The following is a 14,806-nucleotide window of genomic DNA, read 5'->3' as shown; positions in this document are numbered from 1 at the left end:
AATAACCTTAGTTAATGGAGTGTTTTTATGTTGCTTTGTTTTGCTCATGCGGAAACTGCAGTCAGAAATGTTCCTGTCATAATACGAACAACTGAATAAGGAAGGGAGACAACTGTGTACTCATTTGAGTGAGCGTGAGTGCGCGACAATATATATATATATATATATATATATATATATATATATATATATATATATATATATATATATATATATATATATATATATATATATATATAACGGGCATCGTATTTCAATTTGGCAGTAAAATGAACAAACAAACCAATAAACAATCAAATAAATGAATAAATGAATGAATGAATGAATGAATGAATAAATAAATAAATAAATGCGTCTGTATTTTACGTTTACTTCAGTGAATAAATTGAATCAGCTCCTCGACCGGAGTACTCAATTTATATATCAGGTATTATATACAGGTAGTATAAGGGATCCAAGTCAACGGTCTCATTTTCCCCAGCAGATGGAGCCCTTCCTTTTTGTGTCATCACATCACATCAGGTCTCAGGTCCTCTGAGAAAAAAAATGCGCTCAGGCTGGCAAAATATGGGTCATTCACATTTATTTTTTTAATGCTGAAACCGGCTCCAATATAAATGATGACACAGGAGGCCTTTGACAAAGATGAAGAAATCGGATTGAATATCGGTGGCAGGCCCATAAACTTGACTTTTCTCTCAACTGTCATTACATTCCGCACTTCTTCTTTCTGACGTTAGGTGGCGCAGATTTGCTGGTATGTAAACACGGTGACGCTGGCGTAATGCAGTGGAGAAGAACGTCGACGTCATTTTCACAATGGCGGTGGCAGGCTGAGGAGCGGCGTTTATGTGTGAGACAAGCGGCTCGTATTCATTACAGGCTTACGTTGCATCGCCCTAAGTCGTGCACGGCGCCCTGAAAATGGCCCTAAACCCCAGTCCGATGGGGAAAAGGGAGTCGGATTACTCCGATACGGGCAACCTACACCAAGAAGGTGGCGATCCCCAGAAGACTTCAGCCGCCACCACGGCCACAGCCAACCAAAATGGCGATCAGCCTGGCTATGGAGACTGTGTAATACCCGAGCAAGATCCTCCCGAGCGGCATAACAGCGTGCATTCTGACGCCCGGAGCTGGAGCGGCTCCCCCACGCCGGGCCAGAGACGAAGCGAAGAGCGGCCTCGGAAGCCTTTTCAAATCCCGAGGAAGAAAGAACGAAAAGGTGGTGCCATATCGCTGCTAGTTGGAACAGAGCGTGTAGAGTTGCTGCCGCCGCTGCTTTTGCTGCTGCATGTTGCTAGCCTGCTAACTAGCCCACTACCCGCGGTAACTGACAAATGCTAGTCGTCCTGGATCGAAAGCGTACTTTTGGAGTGAAATACACACACACAAGTCGTTGTGGCATGGTTTACCAATAAATTGGCGGCCTGTGTGTCTCCACTGAAGACGAGCAGCGTTGCTGTCAACCTGCCTCAAAGTTTCTTTTGGAAAACTGCCATTCCAAGTCACCAAACCCACTTTGTTCGGTTTGTTAATCTTTAACCAGCTTTTTTTGACCCGTCGCGGGTTAATTAAAGCAAATGCGAGGGCCAGACATTGACAGTGACACCATTGATCGGTTAGAATTAACCTTCCCATAACAGCACTGCAAGTATTGCCACATAATCAAAATGGGGATTCCAGTTTCTTGTCACGAGTCCGACACATTCCCAACACAGATCTCCCTAAATTTGAAAGGGCAAGGGCAAAGTGACCCCATAGCCTGTAGTTGTCACAAAGCTTCCTGTGAATCATCAGCTCTTTGTGTGTACTGTACACAGAAGGCAGCCATACTTCCCCAATTTATCCTGTTGCATATGAAATGATCAATTATTGTGCAAGAAAATGAAAGTCTTATCATTTGACTTTGACTCCCTCTGCGCAGAACAGTAATGCTAACGTCAGGTCTAGTTTTACCTTTTTGTATGTTTGGGTGGTCTATCTGTAAGCCCTCTTTGAAGCTGTGTTACATTTGTCGATTGTATTGGGACATTGTCTTTGAACACCAAGATGGAAGGTTGCTTGTTTACTGCACATTACTCACTTCACTCTCTTTGTTATATATGTGACCTGCTAGTTGCAACTTAACAAGATATCCATGAAACAAATGTGTTTTGGAGAAATTTCCCCCTCTTGACTGTCGTAGCACCATGTTAATCCACATGACGTCCATTTGTGTGCACAGGCTTGTACCAGCTTCTACCACCCGACAGCCGTGAGTTTGACGACCTTGTGAAGCTCATCTCCTCTTTTTATCTGGATGCGTCATCAAGAGGAACATTCTCCTACTGTAAAGTCAGGCTCATTCACAATGAGCTTCTGGAGAAGGAGGTTGGTCCATATTTCAGATCAGGTTTCACTGTAACAATGTGTTTTAACAGCAGTGTGGACAGAAGGGATTTTTTTTTATTTAGTGACCTCGTAATTCATGGTGGTCTTTTTGTCAGATTTATTATGTGCATTTTCTGATGTTTTGATTTAACCTTCTCTCGACTGTGTTTCAGTTCATCGAGAAGAGGAGAGAGATGAAGCAAGAAGGGCGCACGGAACAAGAACTGACAGAATCGTACTGTTTCTTGTATCCAGAAAAATCCAAGGTGATTTTGGCTACAGATCCTTGTTCACGTATCAGAGGCTGGCTGCAAAGTGGACAAGGAATGTTTTTGTTGCTATGATTTAGAGCTTTACATCTTCCTTTAAGGATGATAAACAAGCACTGGTATTTCTGTTCTGCGCCATAGTAGATTATAGAATACTTAATTTAGGCTTTGAGGCCCTTCAAACGAACTAGCATGGTGGCTAACTGCCCCGTACCACGCAGAGCGAGGAAAATGTGCACGTGTGCATCGCAAATGTTTTCTTTGTTTTTTCGCCGGGGTTCGTTCAACTTTGCAAAACGTTTGCCAACAGTTCCACCATTAAAACTGTGTGTGAATGTCTTTGCGACCTTGAACGAACCCTGACGAAACTCAACAATCACCATGTGCATAGCAAACCTTAGTGAAGTACAGGCTTAAGGCAGCAATGGGAGACTAAAGTTTAGTCTGCAATACATTGCTACACCCGCTTGAAGTTCACTGTATGAATTTGACACCTTGAACAAGGAGGAAGAACTAAATATTTAAGCACCAAAACTGTAAACCAAGCCACCTCATTTGGTCGAACGAAAGTCAGTGCTAACTTGTTATCCGAAATGATGTTGTTATGACTGCTTTTATTGATGTGTGTTTTTCTGCTGCCGTACTGTTTACAGTTATAAAGTATGAAAGTCATTCTTGTGGTCTCATGACCTAAATGTCCCCTTGAATGTTTTAGCTTCAGTGGATCTGTGAGAAGGGTTTGTCGGTGGGACACTCAAAGATAACAACAGTAGGAAATGCATCAATGGGTAAGTAACGTGACTGCGTAAACAACAGATGCCTGCTTTATTGCTCCTCTATAAAAAAATAAAATAATTCTCGATCCAATTGTTTTTCCATTGTAGGTGTATATCTCTCCAAATTCTCTGATTTATTACAAATCAATCCGTTTGAAATTGGTTCAGCTGGAGACATGATCATTTTTAAAGTTATGAGGGTACGTATTTCATTTTTAGCGTACGTCTCGACATCCTCAGGGTCCCAAATCTGACTTGCTGTTTGGTCCTTTCAGGGAAGAATAAAGCACATCCACGAGAACATGCCAAACAACGTAAAGGAACCGACAACCAAGTTTGACTGTCATTTGTCCAAAAGTGCCAATCGGGTTACATCGTTGCTGTCTTACAGAGCGTTTGAGCTCACCCAGGTACAAACTTCTAGCAATTGAATGACTCTCCTGTTTTTAACACGACTGCCTTTTTGTCTCCAGCAATATTTTTTCGAGTTTGCATTTGAAGAAATCAAAACACGGCCCAGGCAAGTGTGCCCCTATGCTGTGGTTTCCTTTCAGTACAAGGGCAAGGATGCTGCAGCCACCTCTTTAGCGACACACAGGTAAAGCAGTCCTTGTAAAAAAAAAAAAAACATCCGTAATCTCTCCCCCGGGAATATTTTGTCTCTTAACAGCCTTTGTGATTCTCTTGTTTGATAGGCTTGGTGTTGTTTCTTCAGAAGGAAGTCGAGGTAAAATGTTTATATTCATGTTAGACTCAGCGACGCATGACTACCTTTTGTTCTATGTTAGAGTTCTAAGTTTGCCAGGGGTGACCACACATTATCTTTGTCTGAAATTTAGACGGAATAGAATAGATTAAGAATGTTCAGTCCAGACAGCAGCTGCACGCTTCTAACGTGGGTGACGCACATCCTTCCAAAATATCCATAAATCTAAAAGCAAGGCCCTAATTGACATTAACATGTCTTTAAGTCTTTTAAAAGTCTCGTAGCTTTTAAATTTGACAGAAATGTCGGCTTTAAGCTTCCCTTTTTTAATGGAAATGGTACACTTGCAAACACTCTTTGATTATGACATTGCTCTCTTATTTTTCTTTTCACCCTTTAAGTTAAGTTGAAATAATTTAGGCTAAGTAGGTGACTCAGTAGCTTCCTTGAGGTTTGCAGCTGCTAAAGCAATCAAACTTGCATGCTGACCTTGTCTAGAGAAGATGTTGTCCTGCATCTCCTGTTAATGTTACGATGTTGAGGTCACATGTTGTCTGTATTTCTTAAAGCCATGCAATCAGCGTAATGCACAGCCCTGTTTTGTACTGTTTTAGACACAAGTTCTATGAGCTTTACATTTGCTTTCACTAGATGTTGAATTTTTTTTTTTTTTTTTTTTTAAACCTGCATTTGATGCAATTTCAGTGCGGCGCTGCTATTCTGTGTGGAGTGGTCCACTGGTTACCAAGGGCCAGGAGTTATTTCCAATCCGTTTACGATCGTCCTCACGGGCCTATCTACCTTTCAAACTGTGAGTATACAAGATATGTAGTGGAACGTTGCTTAACACATTTATATCATCCAGAAACGTTTTCTTTTGAAATGTATGCAAAATCAATTACGCTGTTCTAGTTTTAGAATCACAATGTATTTACTTTATTTTTATCACGGTGTTGTTGAAATTAAATAGTTCACAAAAGGAGAATAAATAAACACAAATACTACTATATACAAATATATGAAAACACTTATGATGAAATATCAACACTTTTTATAGGAAATAACTTTCCATTGCCTCAGTATTTTTCCATACATTGGTATTAATGTTCCTCATGGAGACATCCATCCCATAATGCAACATGTCTTCTGCTTTGCATTATGGAATGCGGTAGTCATTTGCACTTGCTGTATCCATGAGACAAAAACTCAATATTGAGACAATTTTAAGTTAAACAGTGGCTCCAAACAATTACTTGATTATTAAAATAGTTGCCAATTCATACATTTCAACACATCTAGGAATTATTTAGACCTCGGGTTTAGGCTATTAACACTTTTACTGGTAAAATTGAATTGCTTGTTCTTCAACAGTCCGGAGAAACTTGAAGTGAATCAAGGCATGCAGCTTGAACAGGTGAAGAGAAAGATTCCTGCTGTGCTCTTCTCTTGGGACACCTACAGTGCGTCACGGGAAGGTCAGCCAGCACGGATTCTGCAAAAATAACATACCCCGATGGGATGATGAGTGCTAGTTCGCTGTTTGAGCAAATCTAATCAACCATGTGACTCAAAGATAGTTACTTTGCATTTCCCAATGTGTTTTCATTTGTTGCAGTGGTGAAATATGGAATGTCATGCAGCCTTTTTGAGGTTATCGAAGGAAAAGGAAAACCAACCAGTGGCAGTCTGGTAGCACTAATAAACAAACTGGAGAAAGACCGGATGGTGAGTCACCCTTTTCTACTTGTAATGTTGCAAATTTGAACTGCCGAAATGATGAGGAGTTTTTTTTATCAACCTCTCTTTAATGCAGAAAAATCCAATGAAGGAAACAGTATAGTGCTAGACTTTTTACTACTGTATTAAAGGTTTGTGTCATTGTAAGCTCGCTGCACACCGAGCGATGCGGCCGAAAGTAAAAAAAAAAAGTCACATTCTTCAAGCGATTGAGCACCTCACATCAACCGAAAGACAGAGAGACGCAACAGCAGAAAAAATGTGACCTTGTATGGGGTTTTAAGGCTGCACATGCAGAAATATGTATTGGATTGTTTTTCTTTTTAAATTGAATCACAAAAACATGCCATGACTGTCAAGGAAGACGCAAACTGCCGCAAAGAAAAACAACAGGATCACACAATTATTTTATCTCGCTATTTTTTATTTCTTTAAACCCTTGTGTCTACCCTCTTATGTAGGTGCTGGTGAAGTCCTTGTATGACCGGGGCTTTCTCTTCCTGTTGTCTTCAGCACAGATGGTGGAGTCCAAAGGTGCCAGAAAGCCTTTCTTTTTTTATTTTATTTGATCTCACAGTTCTCTACTTTCCGTTTGCCTCCTACTTGTTACCTCCAGTGAGGATTACACTTTTAAAAATGTCCGTTTATTTTGCAGAACGGCGAGCGCGGGTTGAAAAGAGCCTGCAAGCAATATTCCTCTTTCATGAGTCAAGGGCGGTTTTCAAGTATTGTGAGTTATTCACTGTCATTTATCATTATTTCATGTGAGCATCTAGGGGAAGCTCTGGCAAAGTAATGGAATGCAAACTTCTTGATTGAGGATTGTGTTGACTAATGAAGTAAAAGGTTATTTCAGGGCTTTTAGGTACAGTCCTCTTCAAAGCCTCAGTCAGAACAATATAAACTATAGCTTGATATTATGCCTAATTATTTTTGTTTTTCTCCATCGCAGCGTCCCGGCTATCAAAGCCAGAGCCATTGACAGCAGAGCCACATGCAATTTTTCAACCTTTGGAACGGTTCATCCCTGCCTTGCATTACGCCTTTTTTACACAACGCCCAAATGCAGGCAAAGACCCGAGTTCCGGTGTGGAGCGACAAGCCACGGACTATTTAAGTCGCGTCGACTCTGGAAGAGTGCGACCATTCATCTTGCCTGACTACAAATATCATGTGGATGACAGGCCATATACGGTTCCTTTACCCAGGCCCAAAGGGAACGTGGACGCCATACTGCGGACTTACATTACCAACTCATCGAACTACACTTTTCCTGTGAACAAGGCGAAAGACATCATTGAACAGATAAGCAACCCCACACCTGTCGCTGCCCCAGTCTCTGTAGAATACAGTCCTGTTTCTGACTGGGGTGGTTCTGACCGCTCTGAGAGATTGTCAGAAAGGCCACCACCAGAACGACTCGCGCAGGAGAAACCGGCCACAGACGCCAACAGACAGGGACCGGTGGTCGCCCATGCAAATGGTGCCCAGTTGCACCACGAGTCCCACACTGAATCCCAGCCCCCGCCCCAGATCCAGCCCCAGGCACAGCCACAGGCACAACCACCAAAGGTGCCGCTGTCACAGGGCAACTACGATAAAGATAAGATGAGGCAGTTATTGAAACTAATCCAACTCCACAAGAGAACTCTAGTTAAGGACCCTGGAAGGCAAAAGCAAGATGGAGCCTTTGAGTCCAATAACCTCAAGAGAAAATTTGAAGGTGATGAACGAGGAGACAAGAACAAACATCAACGCACAGATCTTTTGAGCAACGGCGAACCCAGCCGGGGTAAGGAAAGAAAGCTCTGTGATGAAAATGTGTCTTGTGTCCTTTTTGCCTCATTGGCCAAGGAGAATCATTAATTTCACAACAGTCTGTCAAAAGAGCGCCTTTTTTCGGTGTGTGTTTGTTTGTCTCCGAGTGGTAAGTGACATGCAACAGAAACTTAACACACAAGGTAATCGATTTTTTTGCACAGCAGATTCAGACTTTAGTTTTTTTTCTGGCCATTATGTGGCAGTACTTGTGATCTACATCATTTCTAGTCATACTAGTGGTTTTGTGTGGGCAGGGATTTTTATGATATCTTTATTGATAGGGGCACCAGCGGAGGAGACGGTCGAAGACGGCAGCCACAGTGAAAATCTGACCAGAGTAATGGAAAGCATGGGTATCTATGACACTGACTTGAGGGCTTGCGGCAACACCAATTCAACAGCAGTTCACGAGACCCAGCGTCTCCTCAAGATACTGCTCTCCACTCTCAACAAAGCCGTCGCTCAGGGATCAATATCTGTGAAATCAAACCACGGCGAGCAGTCAACGGGTCCTGAAAAGTTGGAACCGGCTGTACCAGCCTCCGATTTTAGCAAACAAAGTGAGCCTGCATCACAGACCAACTACACGGAGGTGAGATGGGAACTGTTGATTTTGACATTGCATGCTTTTTGTAAATCATGTCAACTACTGATGCGTATGCTCTTTTTAGGAGGATATGGACTGTAGCCCTGGAAGTAGTTTTAGCACAGGCTCTCCAGTGGACCAAGCTCAACCCTCAGCCAGCACAACCTCTGCCGTACCCACAAATGAAGGTATAGCGTCAATTCTTATTGTATATGCCTCCCACTTTTGAAGTGACCAAATGTAATGGGACAGTCGGCTGATCAGCCGCTCCAAAGCCAGGTGGGCCTGTATGGCTGCCAATGGAACGTTTTCCCACGCACTTCCTTGAAAAAAGCTTTTCCAATTTGCTCTCTTTCAGAAAAAACACAATCCTTACCTGAACCTGAGCCAGAGGCTGTGGCGATAGAGAGCCTCGAGCCGAAGATGCCCTCCACGCTTGATGTGAAAAAGGAAGCCCTGACGTTATCATTAGCAGAGGAAGTTTCTTCCAGGCCCTCTATCAGCTTGGACACCATACTCAACCAGGAAATGTACAGCCTCACTTCTGACATTAAAAACATCATGCGGAGTCATTGCGTCACCTACACCGTGCAGCTACCTCCAAGACTACCTCTGTGCAATTCCTTGCAGCATAGGATCAGCTTCTCACCCATGGTCGTAAATCACGTCACTCCTGTCTCCGTGCAGGAGCATGTCGAAGCACTTAGTGAGCAGATGGAAAAGTTGGTCCCAATCCCACCGGTTTCACCCAAGGCCCCTTCCCCGGAGCCGGCTGAGGCGATTCCAGATTTATCAGTGCCATCATCCGTGCAAACGTCTTCCAAACCTGAAGTACCCCAACCCCCGGTGAACCCCAACTCGTCTCAGAGTAGCAATCAAAGTCCTGCAACAGAAGGCATGGCAAAATCAGATCCTCTTCCAGCAGAGATTGTGGAAGAGGCTTATTCTCCCTCCCAGATCCCCCCAGAGCCAACAGCAAAATCCCAAAAGTCCACCTCTGCGACTTCCTCCGGCACCATTGATAGTGCCGGCACTGCCAACGGCATTAGTACGGCGGGTCTCATGACGGGCAGCCTCATCGGTCAGCTAAAACCAGAAGTTTTCAGCAGCTTAGTGGAGATCTTCAAGGACGTCACCAAGAATACAGTCAAGTTCTACATCCATTCCGGGGATGAGGGCGAAGAGAGCACTGTCTGCAAGGAGATAAAGGTACAACTCTTTCTTATGAAAGCAACACAGAGTAAAGTTGGACAAAGTTTGTACTTAAAATTGAAATACAACTCGACTGTATCCCCCCAAAAAAAGGGACTTAAAGTAAAAATTGTACAGTCCTGATTACAAAACATAGGAGAGCGGTTGGCAGAGTTACTTTGTAACAGTAGTAGGTCAACCCCCAGGAAAAGTATCCATGATACATCCTGATAGGCTGCTAAGCAACCACTTCTCAGCAGGGGCACACTTGCACCAAAGTGCTGCCGTCCTTTGCAGTTAACACCAAGAAATACAAGTGCGGTGTAAAACGACTTTGATTCTTTCATGGACCACTAAAGGCGTTCTTTGAGGATCACTGCAATAAACACAACCAACATCACATAGGCCAACTAACAAAAACAGTTTGACATTGCGAATGTGCCGTCTGTGTGACGGTTTTGTATGCTGGCCAGCGCTTGCATGTTGCTACGGTTCCAATTAGCAAATAATTATGTTCCCGTTTGTCCTGAAGGAATACTTGAAAAGTCTTGGCAACAACGAGTGCACCCCGCAGATGTTTCTGGAAAACAGCAACAGTCTGGACAAACTACTTATCATCATTCAGAATGAGCACATTGCTGCACACGTGCACAAGGTAATAATACGTCCTGGTGGTCTCAGCTCCGAGCATGACCTCTTTTTTTTTTTAATGTCTCATTCAGCACTGACGTGACTTTATTTTTACACCCAAATGTTCCTCAACTTTAACTTGTAGATCCCGGCACTGGTGTCTTTGAAGAAATTGCCTTCAGTGAGCTTCGCCGGTGTTGACACTCTGGACGATGTGAAGAACCACACCTACAATGAGCTGTTTGTGTCTGGAGGTTTCCTGGTGTCCGATGAGTTTGTCCTTAATCCCGACCTCATCACGCAAGGTTAGTACTTGTTCTTTGTTTGTTCTTTTTGGAAAGTTCCGTGAATAACCCACTATTTTTGTCTCTCAGATCGCTTGCAGGCATTGCTGAAGTTCTTGGAGGAGCAAAGCACACCTGAGCAGCCCTGGCAGTGGAAGGTTCACTGCAAGTCACAGAAGAAGCTTAAGGAAATGGGCCGGTCAGTTTGCGCTTGGGGATGCTCACTGTGAGCTTTGAAACAAGAAGAACATTGTGGAAGTTGACTTTTTTTGTTTCATGTCATAGGTTGAACACCAACGCGATGGGGCTACTCAACCTTCTGACATCTTATCAAAAGAAGCACCTTGTCGAGTTCCTTCCATACCACGAGTGCGACGCCCAGTCGCGTCAGGCTCCCGATCTCGACTGCCTGATAAAGCTGCAAGCTCAGCATACACAACAGCGGCATCTTATTTTCATCACAGGTAACTTCATTTTGATTTGAACTCAAATATTTGAATATGTATTGTGGATGAGGCCCCAAAAATATTTTGGTGAATTTTCAGTGGTTTTTTTTTTGTTTGTTTTTGTTATTTCAGAGAGGCCCTTTGAGATGTTCCTGCAGTATTCCAGGAATGGAATAATGATAGCGAGCATTGACGATATTATGACCGCTTTCCACAGCCTGATTGGTTCCATCAGTCAAAATGAACTCCCAACGCCCCCCTCTACTGGTGGGTACTTCCATCAGGCGCAGTGTCACATCTTTGCCTAAGCGTTTGCTGTATTGTTACGAGATGCATCTGAATCACCTTGATTATTATTATTTTTTTTAATCTATTTTAATTTTGACCTCCTCCTGTCTTCTCAGTAGTGAATGATGAGTGTGAGGGAGAGGAGGACATGTCGTTAGACTCCGATGACGGTGAGACGCCCGCCGTCGTCGATGGCAAAGAGGAGAACCCCAAAGCGGACGAGGTGATGCCGCCACAGCCGCCCCTCCCAAACATGGAAGAGTTCCGTCCACCGCTCCCCGACCAGCAGGCCACCCCCGATGAAACTCCGCCGCAGGCCGACTACAGCGCTCTCAAAAGCGCCATCTCTCAGTTCAAAGCCACAAATCAGTTGGGCATCGGGTCAGCAGACCTGGGAAGCACATCTCCTGGAGGTTTTCCCGTCAATCCCCACCAGAGTTTCTTGTGCCCCTCTTCCTCGTGGTCATCCTTCACCGGCTCATCCAGTTACGCGGCCTCCCCGGCCTATCCCGCCTCGCCGTGCAGCGGCAACCAAGAACAAGAGTATCGTCCCCCGGCAAGCGTGCCAACCACGACGCCCGCCCCTATTGTCAACACCACAGTGGGACCTCTCGCCAATCTAGCCATCCTTCCGTTAGAGGTCAAACCACCGCCCCCGCCTCACCTCATGATGCTCGGTCACACGTATGGCACGGACCCCGCAGCAACTGGAGTTCCCGGAACTCCTCCGCTTACCCCCTCCCTCCCGTATTTAGACAACAATGACACAGTCAAACAAAATTACATGACTGGCATTCCGAACATCAATACTAGTTGTACCCCAGCGCAACATGCGGACAGGACGCTCAGCGGAGCCGGGGAGGGGAATTGGGGGCCGTCGGGGACTGGCACTTTTCCAACTGCAAGCAATCAGGTAGCGGTTCCGCCTGGCCCGGTTGACCCCACCGTACCGCCCAAGAGTGGGGAAATCCCCAGCGGCGGCAAGGCCACTTGTCCGAGTGGCAGGACTCAAGTAAATTGCACTGACAAACCTGGAGCTACTGTGGGTGTTCCCACAGTAGCTACCAGAGGGGGCTCAGCAGTCAGACCTAAATTTCCTCCGCAGCAAATGTGCCGAATGGGCTATGGCAATGTAGGCGGCGGGATGCCCGTGCCCATGAATCATGGCCCTATGAGGGGTGCTATGGGTCCTGGGCCGTTCCGGGGCAGAGGAGTTCCTCCCGGTGGACTTTGGCCACGACCGGGACTGGGGCGAGGGCACGAACGGCCAGATGGGGGTCCTTGCTCTTGGGGTTACCCAACAGGGAGAGGTGGCACGCAAAATTACTACACGGACTACACATACTCTCACAATTATGCCCCTGAGTAGACAATCAAGTTGTTGCAAGGGGCAACACAAACGACATACTCCAGAGACTATTAGAACTGGCTGAATGTATATATATATATCTATATTTCCTTGTCATAAACTTTATTATTTGAATTGGTAAATAAGGATCCTGGTTTTCTACATTAATAAAGAATTGATACAGGCAGTGCCGAGTGTCCTACTGTCGTGTAGACTGTATGGTATGCACACTTTCCATGTGAACTGTTAAGACGTGCAGTTCAAACCACTATATTTATATTTGCCAACAAATGCTATTGGCCTTTCAGCTTCTCTGAACTTACCTTGTAATTTCTGTTTATTCTGCTTTTGAAACTCTATGGACAAAGGAAGAAGATATTTTTTTATTTAATTGACTACCATTTATTTCACTTGCTGTTTTTTTTCCCTTTTATGCATTTGGTTGTCCTAAATTCTGTGAAATAAAAAAACGTTTCAAATATTGATTTGGTGAAAATGGTGTTAAACAAACCATTAAAAATACTGTATACCGTACAGTAAATCACAGTGGTCTTAATGTTCTTAAACTAGTGTGAATGCTATATTTCTGGACTCAGATGTAGAGGGAATGTTGTATGTGCTATTCTACTAATTGCAATATCTTCTACAAATTACTCAAATGAAATAGCAAAACTTTTTTTCAGGCGTAAGTTGGTCGCATCTGTACTATTATTGAGTTTAGGGTAATTTGGAGTCGGTTGAAGTTTTTTTTGTTTTTTTTAAACGGACTTGTAAAGCTTCAATTTAGTTTTCCGTATAGTACGCCAGATGGCGCCATTTCGCTATTAAAGAAAATAGGTGAGGGCTCTTGGGAAAATAATTATCTAAACCAACTGCAATTATTTGATAGCTTTTATTTTATTGATATTTAGAACAGATATTTTCTCCAGTCCTGTTCGGCAGGGGAAGACACATCACAGTGAATTAATTCTGTCTCACAGAGCTAACTAGATTTGTTATGTTATAATAAAATATGTAGAAATATGTTTAATATATAATGCACAAGTAAACATATTGGATAAAAAAATTCTCCAATGAACAAATAAAATAGAAGGTTCTATTTCTCAAGAGTCAAGCTTGAGCTTTCTTTTGCAAATGTAATGCATATGTATTTATAGAAAATACATATTTATTGGTTTCTGTCTCTAATTTTTACCAAAAAAAAGTCATTTAACAAACGATGAGCTTGCTTTCATAAATTCATTTATTTATGTAACCTGCAGGTTAAATCTGTCCTATGAAGACCCTTCTATGCTCTTCTACTCCCTTAACGCACATCACTGCCAAATAGGTCCCTCTGCTGGTTAATTGTTAATACTGCAGTTGGTTGACTATATATGGTACAGGTACTGCTATCTGGGAAAACATTATCTTGGTTTTGTGAAATGGCCCCTCTAACGTTGAACAAGTTCCGTAAGGTTTATCCCATTTATCATTATTCTTATAGAAAATGGTCGTTTGGTTTCTTCAAAAATAACCAACAAAACAAAAAATACAGTAACAAAGAAAAGGTTTTTGTTGTAAATGTAATAATGATCAATTCAATATATCGTCATATCCTCAAATACAAATTTAGTCATTCAAAACTATTTATTTCTGTATCTATAACCAGACGTGATTGGCTGACAACCAGTTCTACCGCCCAAAGACAGCTGGGATGGGCACGCCCGTGACCCTTGTGAGTAATAAGCGGTTCGGATGGACTATTTTATTTCTGCCACATGTTCTGCTTTTGAATGTTTCTTTGCTTGTCGTGTCACTGTTTGGGGATTTTGCTTCCACAATAAGGAAATGTGTGTTTCCTTCTTCAGGATTCTGTGCATTATCAAGCTCTTCAGTAGTTGGTACTAAAACATAATTTCCACTTTTACAGCCTCTCTATCCAGACTGTCTAGTTACTGCATCTACTACGGACTTGAACTTGGAAAAATGTCACTACTTTGAAGTTAACTCAACTGTTTGTCACTGTACCTGTCAGGATCAATATTAAAAGTCCTTTCCCAGTAGTCTAACGGTTCAGTATGTTGCACTTGGGCCCCTTTGCTTGTGGCATTTTCACAAACAACCTGTGCTAAGGATAGGTCCTCCCTGACATCCATCATCCTTCATTGACACCAATTACTATTTTTGGTCCTCAGGCTAATTATCATATACAGGTGGGATTGTAATTTTTTTCTCTTGTCTTGGTGCATCTGCATTCTTTTATGAAGAGATCCATGTGGAGGAGTGTTCCACTGTGATGTTTCTACCTCTTCTTGTCACTTATCATCAGTGCTCTGCTGATGAAAATCTCATCTATCTGGTCATTTCCT

At 43.2% G+C, this 14,806-nt stretch overlaps 1 protein-coding gene across 2 annotated transcripts; it reads left to right on the top strand.

Moving 5' to 3' along the window:
* The first annotated feature begins 778 nt into the window (after positions 1-778).
* tasorb (transcription activation suppressor b) lies at positions 779-12,991 on the top strand. 2 transcript variants are annotated; one of them, XM_085917845.1, is made up of 23 exons: positions 779-1,225; positions 2,228-2,373; positions 2,547-2,639; positions 3,358-3,430; positions 3,527-3,618; positions 3,694-3,828; positions 3,892-4,016; positions 4,114-4,145; positions 4,830-4,935; positions 5,496-5,599; positions 5,740-5,849; positions 6,323-6,395; positions 6,517-6,591; positions 6,814-7,653; positions 7,964-8,274; positions 8,354-8,456; positions 8,627-9,477; positions 9,992-10,114; positions 10,235-10,394; positions 10,464-10,572; positions 10,659-10,837; positions 10,952-11,086; positions 11,227-12,991. In XM_085917845.1, the coding sequence occupies exons 1-23, from the start codon at positions 925-927 to the stop codon at positions 12,474-12,476; spliced, it is 5,526 nt and encodes a 1,841-aa protein (XP_085773971.1). In that variant the 5' UTR covers positions 779-924; the 3' UTR covers positions 12,477-12,991. The 2 variants fall into 2 exon arrangements, with proteins under 2 accessions (XP_085773971.1, XP_085773962.1); XM_085917836.1 differs by having other exon boundaries at positions 11,224-12,991.
* The last annotated feature ends 1,815 nt before the right edge of the window (positions 12,992-14,806 follow it).

This window comes from Syngnathus leptorhynchus, chromosome 1 (assembly GCF_054491065.1).
Source record: "Syngnathus leptorhynchus isolate UIUO chromosome 1, UIUO_Slep, whole genome shotgun sequence".
Classification (NCBI taxonomy): domain Eukaryota; kingdom Metazoa; phylum Chordata; class Actinopteri; order Syngnathiformes; family Syngnathidae; genus Syngnathus; species Syngnathus leptorhynchus.
The sequence above is the reverse complement of the archived record's forward strand: the minus strand, read 5'-3'. Positions and strand labels throughout refer to the sequence as shown.

Bases quoted from the DNA above. Each gene is read 5' to 3' on its own strand.
- tasorb (XM_085917836.1), top strand. From the start codon at position 925: ATGGCCCTAAACCCCAGTCCGATGGGGAAAAGGGAGTCGGATTACTCC. The intron at 6,396-6,516 runs GTGCCAGAAAGC...TTTATTTTGCAG, and splicing joins ACAGATGGTGGAGTCCAAAG to AACGGCGAGCGCGGGTTGAA. The intron at 9,478-9,991 runs GTACAACTCTTT...TTTGTCCTGAAG, and splicing joins CTGTCTGCAAGGAGATAAAG to GAATACTTGAAAAGTCTTGG.